This window comes from Zea mays, chromosome 8, assembly GCF_902167145.1.
Source record: "Zea mays cultivar B73 chromosome 8, Zm-B73-REFERENCE-NAM-5.0, whole genome shotgun sequence".
Lineage (NCBI taxonomy): Eukaryota > Viridiplantae > Streptophyta > Magnoliopsida > Poales > Poaceae > Zea > Zea mays.
Genome location: NC_050103.1, coordinates 121,991,374 through 121,999,177, shown reverse-complemented (window position 1 = coordinate 121,999,177; position 7,804 = coordinate 121,991,374). Strand labels below are relative to the sequence as shown.

The window sequence follows — 7,804 nt, the reverse complement described above, 5'->3', positions numbered from 1 at the left end:
ACCTTGCTCACCAAGATGGAGTTGGTGGAGGGCGAGCTTGGACGATTCGTGATGATAAGGGGCGAGGAGCCAACCCAAACATACAACCGGCTCAAGACCCTTATCAACAAAATAAGGAGCTACGGAAGCACGCGGTGGACGGACCACGACGTCGTCCGACTGATGCTAAGGTCCTTTACCGTTCTTGATCCTCATTTGGTGAATAATATTCGTGAGAATCCCAGGTACACCAAAATGTCGCCCGAAGAAGTCCTTGGAAAATTCGTAAGCGGGCGAATGATGATCAAGGAGGCGAGGTACGTGGACGACGCATTGAATGGTCCAATCAACGAGCCTCAACCCCTTGCTCTCAAGGCAACAAGAAGCAAGGAGGCGCTACCTAGCAAGGTGGCACAAATTGAGGCGGCCGGACTTAATGATGAAGAAATGGCCCTCATCATCAAGAGATTCAAGACGGCGCTAAAGGGTCGCAAGGGGCAGCCAAGCAAGACCAAGACAAAGGGGAAGCGCTCATGCTTCAAATGTGGTAAGCTTGGTCATTTTATTGCTAACTGTCCCGACAATGATAGTGATCAGGATCAAGGGAACAAGAGGGAGAAGAAGAAGAACTATAAGAAGGCAAAGGGCGAGGCACATCTTGGCAAGGAGTGGGATTCGGATTGCTCCTCGTCCGACTCCGACAATGAAGGACTCGCCGCCACCGCCTTCAACAAGTCATCCCTCTTCCCCAACGAGCGTCACACATGCCTTATGGCAAGGGAGAAGAAGGTATGTACTCGAGACTCTACTTATGCTTCTTCAAGCGAGGACGAATCTAGTGATGAGGATGAAATAGATTATTCATGTTTATTTAAGGGCCTAGATAGAACCAAGGTAGATAAAATTAATGAATTGATTGATGCCTTGAATGATAAGAATAGGCTTTTAGAAAAACAAGAGGACTTGTTGTATGAAGAACATGACAAATTTGTAGAAGCACAAAAATCTCATGCCTTAGAAGTTAAGATAAATGAAATGCTTTCTTGTGAATTATCTTCTTGCCATGAGACAATTTCTAGCTTAAGGAGCATTAATGATGATTTGAATGCTAAGTTAGAAATAGCTAGTAAATCTACAACTTGTGTAGAAAATGTTGTTATTTGCAATAGGTGTAAAGATTTTGATATTGATGCTTGTAGTGAACACATAGCTTCTATTGCAAAATTAAATGATGAAATGGCTAGTCTTAATGTCCAACTTAAGGCTAGCAAAAGTGATTTTGATAAACTAAAATTTGCTAGGGATGCCTACACGATTGGTAGACACCCCTCAATTAAGGATGGGCTTGGCTTCAAGAGGGAAGCCAAGAACTTAACAAGCCATAAGGCTCCCATCTCCGCCAAGGAGAAAGGGAAGGCCCCTATGGCAAGTAGTACTAAAAAGAACCATGCTTTTATGTACAATGATAGAAGACAGTCTCATAGGAGTTGTAATGCTTTTGATTCACATGCCTATGATTCTTATGTCATGTATGCTTCCAGTTCTTCCTATATGCATGGTAGAGATATGCCTAGGAAAAATATTCATCATGTACCTAGAAAGAATATTGTTCATGTTCCTAGAAAAGTTATGAATGGTCCCTCTACAATTTATCATGCTTTAAATGCTTCCTTTGCTACTTGTAGAAAGGATAGGAAGATAGTTGCTAGGAAATTAGGGGCAAAATGCAAGGGTGATAAAACTTGCATTTGGGTCCCTAAGGAAATTGTGACTAACCTAGTAGGACCCAACAAGAGTTGGGTACCTAAGACCCAAGCCTAAATTTGCCTTGCAGGTTTATGCATCAGGGGGCTCAAGCTGGATTATCGACAGCGGATGCACAAACCATATGACGGGGGAGAAGAAGATGTTCACCTCCTACGTCAAAAATGAGGATTCCCATGATTCAATTATATTCGGTGATGGGAACCAAGGCAAGGTAAAAGGGTTAGGTAAAATTGCTATTTCATCTGAGCACTCTATTTCTAATGTGTTTTTAGTCGAGTCGCTTGGATATAATTTGTTATCTGTTAGTCAATTATGCAAAATGGGATATAATTGTCTATTTACAAATGTAGATGTGTCTGTCTTTAGAAGATGTGATGGTTCACTAGCTTTTAAGGGTGTACTAGACGGCAAACTTTATTTAGTTGATTTTGCAAAAGAAGAGGTCGGTCTAGATGCATGCTTAATGGCTAAGACTTGCATGGGTTGGTTGTGGCATCGCCGCTTAGCTCATGTGGGGATGAAGAACCTCCACAAGCTTCTAAAGGGAGAACACGTGGTAGGTCTAACCAATGTACATTTCGAAAAAGATAGACCTTGTGCAGCTTGTCAAGCAGGTAAACAAGTGGGAGGAGCACATCACAGCAAGAATGTGATGACCACTTCAAGACCTCTGGAGATGTTGCATATGGACCTCTTTGGACCCGTCACCTATCTGAGCATAGGAGGAAGTAAGTATGGTCTAGTTATTGTTGATGACTTTTCCCGCTTCACTTGGGTGTTCTTTTTGCAGGATAAGTCTGAAACCCAAGGGACCCTCAAGCGCTTCCTCAGGAGAGCTCAAAATGAGTTTGAGCTCAAGGTGAAGAAGATAAAGAGCGACAATGGGTCCGAATTCAAGAATCTTCAAGTGGAGGAATTCCTTGAGGAGGAGGGGATCAAGCACGAGTTCTCCGCTCCCTACACACCTCAGCAAAATGGTGTGGTAGAGAGGAAGAACAGGACGCTCATAGATATGGCGAGGACTATGCTTGGAGAGTTCAAGACCCCCGAGCGCTTTTGGTCGGAAGCCGTGAACACAGCTTGCCACGCCATCAACAGGGTCTACCTTCACCGCCTCCTCAAGAAGACTTCTTACGAGCTGCTAACTGGTAACAAACCCAATGTGTCTTATTTTCGTGTATTTGGGAGCAAGTGTTATATTCTTGTGAAGAAAGGTAGAACCTCTAAATTTGCTCCCAAAGCTGTAGAAGGGTTTTTATTAGGTTATGATTCAAATACAAAGGCGTATAGGGTCTTCAACAAATCATCGGGTTTGGTTGAAGTCTCTAGCGACGTTGTATTTGATGAGACTAATGGCTCTCCAAGATAGCAAGTTGTTGATCTTGATGATGTAGATGAAGAAGACGTTCCAACGGCCGCGATACGCACCATGGCGATTGGAGATGTACGGCCTCAGGAACAATTGGAGCAAGCTCAACCGTCTTCCTCAACTATGGTGCATCCCCCAACCCAAGATGACGAACAGGCACCTCAAGTAGAGGCGCATGATCAAGGGGGAGCACAGGATGATCAAGTTGAAGAGGAAGAAGCACCTCAGGCACCTCCAACCCAAGTTCGAGCGACGATCCAAAGGGATCATCCCGTCGACCAAATATTGGGTGATATTAGCAAGGGAGTAACTACTCGTTCAAGATTAGTTAATTTTTGTGAGCATTACTCTTTTGTCTCTTCTATTGAGCCTTTCAGGGTAGAAGAGGCCTTGCTAGATCCGGACTGGGTGTTGGCCATGCAGGAGGAACTCAACAACTTCAAGCGCAATGAAGTTTGGACACTGGTGCCTCGTCCCAAGCAAAATGTTGTGGGAACCAAGTGGGTGTTCCGCAACAAACAGGACGAGCACGGGGTGGTGACGAGGAACAAGGCTCGACTTGTGGCAAAAGGTTATGCCCAAGTCGCAGGTTTGGACTTTGAGGAGACTTTTGCTCCTGTGGCTAGGCTAGAATCAATTCGTATCTTGCTAGCATATGCCGCTCACCACTCTTTCAGGTTGTACCAAATGGATGTGAAGAGCTCTTTCCTCAACGGGCCGATCAAGGAGGAGGTGTACGTGGAGCAACCCCCTGGCTTCGAGGATGAACGGTACCCCGACCACGTGTGTAAGCTCTCTAAGGCGCTCTATGGACTTAAGCAAGCCCCAAGAGCATGGTATGAATGCCTTAGAGACTTTTTAATTGCTAATGCTTTCAAGGTTGGGAAAGCCGATCCAACTCTTTTTACTAAGACTTGCGATGGTGATCTTTTTGTGTGCCAAATTTATGTCGATGACATAATATTTGGTTCTACTAATCAAAAGTCTTGTGAAGAGTTTAGCAGGGTTATGACGCAGAAATTCGAGATGTCGATGATGGGCGAGTTGAACTACTTCCTTGGGTTCCAAGTGAAGAAACTCAAGGATGGCACTTTCATATCCCAAACGAAGTACACGCAAGACTTGCTAAAGCGGTTTGGGATGAAGGACGCCAAGCCCGCAAAGACGCCGATGGGAACTGACGGACACACCGACCTCAACAAAGGAGGTAAGTCCGTTGATCAAAAAGCATACCGGTCCATGATAGGTTCTTTGCTTTATTTATGTGCTAGTAGACCGGATATTATGCTTAGCGTATGCATGTGTGCTAGATTTCAATCCGATCCTAAGGAGTGTCACTTAGTGGCTGTGAAGCGAATTCTTCGATATTTAGTCGCTACGCCTTGCTTCGGGATCTGGTATCCAAAGGGGTCTAACTTTGACTTGATTGGGTACTCAGATTCCGACTATGCTGGATGTAAGGTCGATAGGAAGAGTACATCGGGGACGTGCCAATTCTTAGGAAGGTCCCTAGTGTCATGGAATTCTAAGAAACAAACTTCCGTTGCCCTATCCACCGCTGAGGCCGAGTATGTTGTCGCAGGACAGTGTTGCGCGCAACTACTTTGGATGAGGCAAACCCTCCGGGACTTTGGCTACAATCTGAGCAAAGTCCCACTCCTATGTGACAATGAGAGTGCTATCCGAATAGCGGAAAATCCTGTTGAGCACAGCCGCACAAAGCACATTGACATCCGGCATCACTTTTTGAGAGACCACCAGCAAAAGGGAGATATCGAAGTGTTTCATGTTAGCACCGAGAACCAGCTAGCCGATATCTTTACCAAACCTCTAGATGAGAAGACCTTTTGCAGGTTGCGTAGTGAGCTCAATATCCTAGATTCGCGGAACTTGGATTGAATTGTAGCATACACGTGTTTATGCCTTTGATCATGTTCATTCTGCATTTTGTTGCTTATTGTGGTGCTCAAGTTGTACAAACACTCCCCGGACCTCACAAGTCCTTGTGCAAGTGATGCACATATTTAGGGGGAGTTGTGCTACAACTTGACCCTTTGAGACTAACCGTTTGCTTGAGTTTGCTTGATTTAGTCTCAAAGGAGTTTTGAAAGGGAAAAGGTGGACTTGGACCATGAAAGACTTCCACTGCACTCCGATGAGAGGGTAACTTATTCCAAGTTCATCTCATGTACTCTTATTGCCTTTGTGTTCTTATTTGAAGATTTTTGTGAGGCAATGGGGTTTATGGGCCAAGATTGATCCCGTTTTGGTGCTTGATGCTAAAGGGGGAGAAAATAAAGGCCAAAGCGATAAATGGATCAGCTACCACTTGAGAGATTTTGAAAATAGTAGAATAGAGCTTTTGGTTTGTCAAAACTCTTTTATTGACTCTCTTGTCAAAAGTTGGCTTCTTGTGGGGAGAAGTATTGATTATGGGAAAAAGGGGAGTTTTTGAAATCTTGAATCAATTTCTCTTGGAATGACTCTTTTTATGTCTTAACATGTGTGTTTGACTTAGAGATAGAAATTTGAGTTTGATTTGCAAAAACAAACCAAGTGGTGGCAAAGAGTGATCCATATATGTCAAATTTGAATCAAAACAATTTTGAGTTCTTATTTGAATTGATTTTGTAGTTGTTCTACTTGCTTTATGTTATGTTGGCATAAATCACCAAAAAGGGGGAGATTGAAAGGGAAATGTGCCCTTGGGCCATTTCTAAGTATTTTGGTGATTTAGTGTCCAACACAAGTGTCCTAGTGTAAAAAGGTGGACAAAGTACAAATCAAGAATAAAGGTATGTTTCTCAGACTTAGTACATTGTTTTATGGACTAATGTATTGTGTCTAAGTGCTGGAAACAGGAAAAATCCAATTGGAAATGCCTTGGCTCGAGCAGCCAAGACTCTGCTCAGTCTAGAGCACCGGACTGTCCGGTGGTGCACCGGACAGTGTCCGGTGCGCCAGGCTGGCTCTGGCGAACAGGCTGCTCTCGGGACTTCGACGGCGGTGTACGGCTATAATTCACCGGACTGTCCGGTGGTGCACCGGACTGTCCGGTGGGCCGTTCACAGGCGAACTCGTCGCTCTCGGGAATTCATCGGCGATGTACGGCTATAATTCACCGGACTGTCCGGTGAGCCAACGGTCAGTAGGGCCAACGGTCGGCCGCGCGATCTGCGCGGGACACGTGGCCGAGCCAACGGCTAGAAGGGGGCACCGGACATGTCCAGTGCGCCAACGGCTCTCAGGCTGCCAACGGTCGACTAAGACATTTTTGGAAAGAAATCGAGCACCGGACAGTGTCCGGTGTGCACCGGACTGTCCGGTGCGCCAGTCGACAGAAGGCAAGATCAGCCTTCCTAGATTGCTCTCAACGGCTCCTAGCTGCCTTAGGGCTATAAAAGGGACCCCTAGGCGCATGGAGGAGTACACCAAGCATTCCTACAACATTCCTAAGCACCAAGACATCGATTCCGCGCCTTTGATTCTTTGCGATAGCAATTAGAGCTCTAGTTGAGTGGTGAACTCATTGAGTTGTGTTGTGAGCTCTCGTTGCGACTTGTGTGTGTGGTGTTGCTGTGATTTCTTGTCTTGAGTGCGTTGCTAATCCCTCCCTTGCTCCGTGTTTCTTTGTGAACTTCAAGTGTAAGGGCGAGAGGCTCCAAGTTGTGGAGATTCCTCGCAAACGGGATTGAGAAAAGCAAGCAAAACACCATGGTATTCAAGTGGGTCTTTGGACCGCTTGAGAGGGGTTGATTGCAACCCTCGTCCGTTGGGACGCCACAACGTGGAGTAGGCAAGCGTTGGTCTTGGCCGAACCACGGGATAACCACCGTGCCATCTCTGTGATTGATCTTGTTGGTTATTGTGTTTTGTTGAAGATTCCTCTCTAGCCACTTGGCGGTTATTGTGCTAACACTTAACCAAGTTTTTGTGGCCTAAGTTTTTAAGTGTTACAGGATCACCTATTCACCCCCCCCCCCCCTCTAGGTGCTCTCACTTCTGTTTTCCATGGATATCAGAACACTCTATCCCAAGAAAATTCAGAAGTTCAGCGTGGAACTTTACTGAATTACATGATCTTATTATTCCGCTTCTTTCTTAGGAAAGCATACAGAACCAAGAACCTTTTATCGCTAGAAATGACACAATAACCCTGTTGCAGGCCTTCAACAGTAGCCTGACAAAGCACCATAGTTTTTTTTTCTACAGAAGACTCTTGGAAGGACAGTTGAATAACCAGGTAAACCAATTCCTTACCTTTGACTTATCATCATCAACTCCAACATAAACAGGCTTTTTTTACTTTCTTCATTTTTCTCAAATGACAGTTTAGCAAATTTTTCAACCTGTGGGGCATTACCGCATAAGAAGAGCAAATTATATAAGAAAAGTTGACTACAAGCAGCATAAAAGATCTACTAACCTCTGGAGTCTGTGTAGCAGAAAAAAGAACAATCTGCCTATTCTGCATATCATCCATGATGATCCAACAAAAATATAAAACATTATGTCAATGTTAAGTTTAAATCTGCAATATGCATATGAAATGGGAAGTACATAGCCCATGTACCTGGGGAAGGCGTTTAAATATTTGTTTCATGTCTTCCTCAAAGTTTTGCTCAAGTATGCGATCGGCTTCATCAATGACAAGGCACTGCATAATTACATAGATGCACAAAGTAAGAT

At 44.6% G+C, this 7,804-nt stretch overlaps 1 protein-coding gene across 1 annotated transcript; it reads right to left on the bottom strand.

Annotated features, from left to right (window-relative positions):
* Positions 1–7,184: 7,184 nt before the first annotated feature.
* Positions 7,185–7,804, bottom strand: LOC103635801 (DEAD-box ATP-dependent RNA helicase 27). The gene is made up of 4 exons (XM_008658181.3): positions 7,689–7,804; positions 7,542–7,583; positions 7,376–7,464; positions 7,185–7,295 (listed from the first exon to the last, which is right to left on the bottom strand). Exons 1-4 carry the CDS (start codon positions 7,776–7,778, stop codon positions 7,217–7,219), a joined length of 300 nt encoding a protein of 99 aa, XP_008656403.1. The 5' UTR covers positions 7,779–7,804; the 3' UTR covers positions 7,185–7,216.

Coding starts and splice junctions, on each gene's coding strand:
- LOC103635801 (XM_008658181.3), bottom strand. CDS start 7,778: ATGCAGTGCCTTGTCATTGATGAAGCCGATCGCATACTTGAGCAAAAC. Junction 7,584..7,688: donor TATTTAAACGCCTTCCCCAG/GTACATGGGCTA, acceptor GATGATATGCAG/AATAGGCAGATTGTTCTTTT. Junction 7,296..7,375: donor TTGATGATGATAAGTCAAAG/GTAAGGAATTGG, acceptor GTGCTTTGTCAG/GCTACTGTTGAAGGCCTGCA.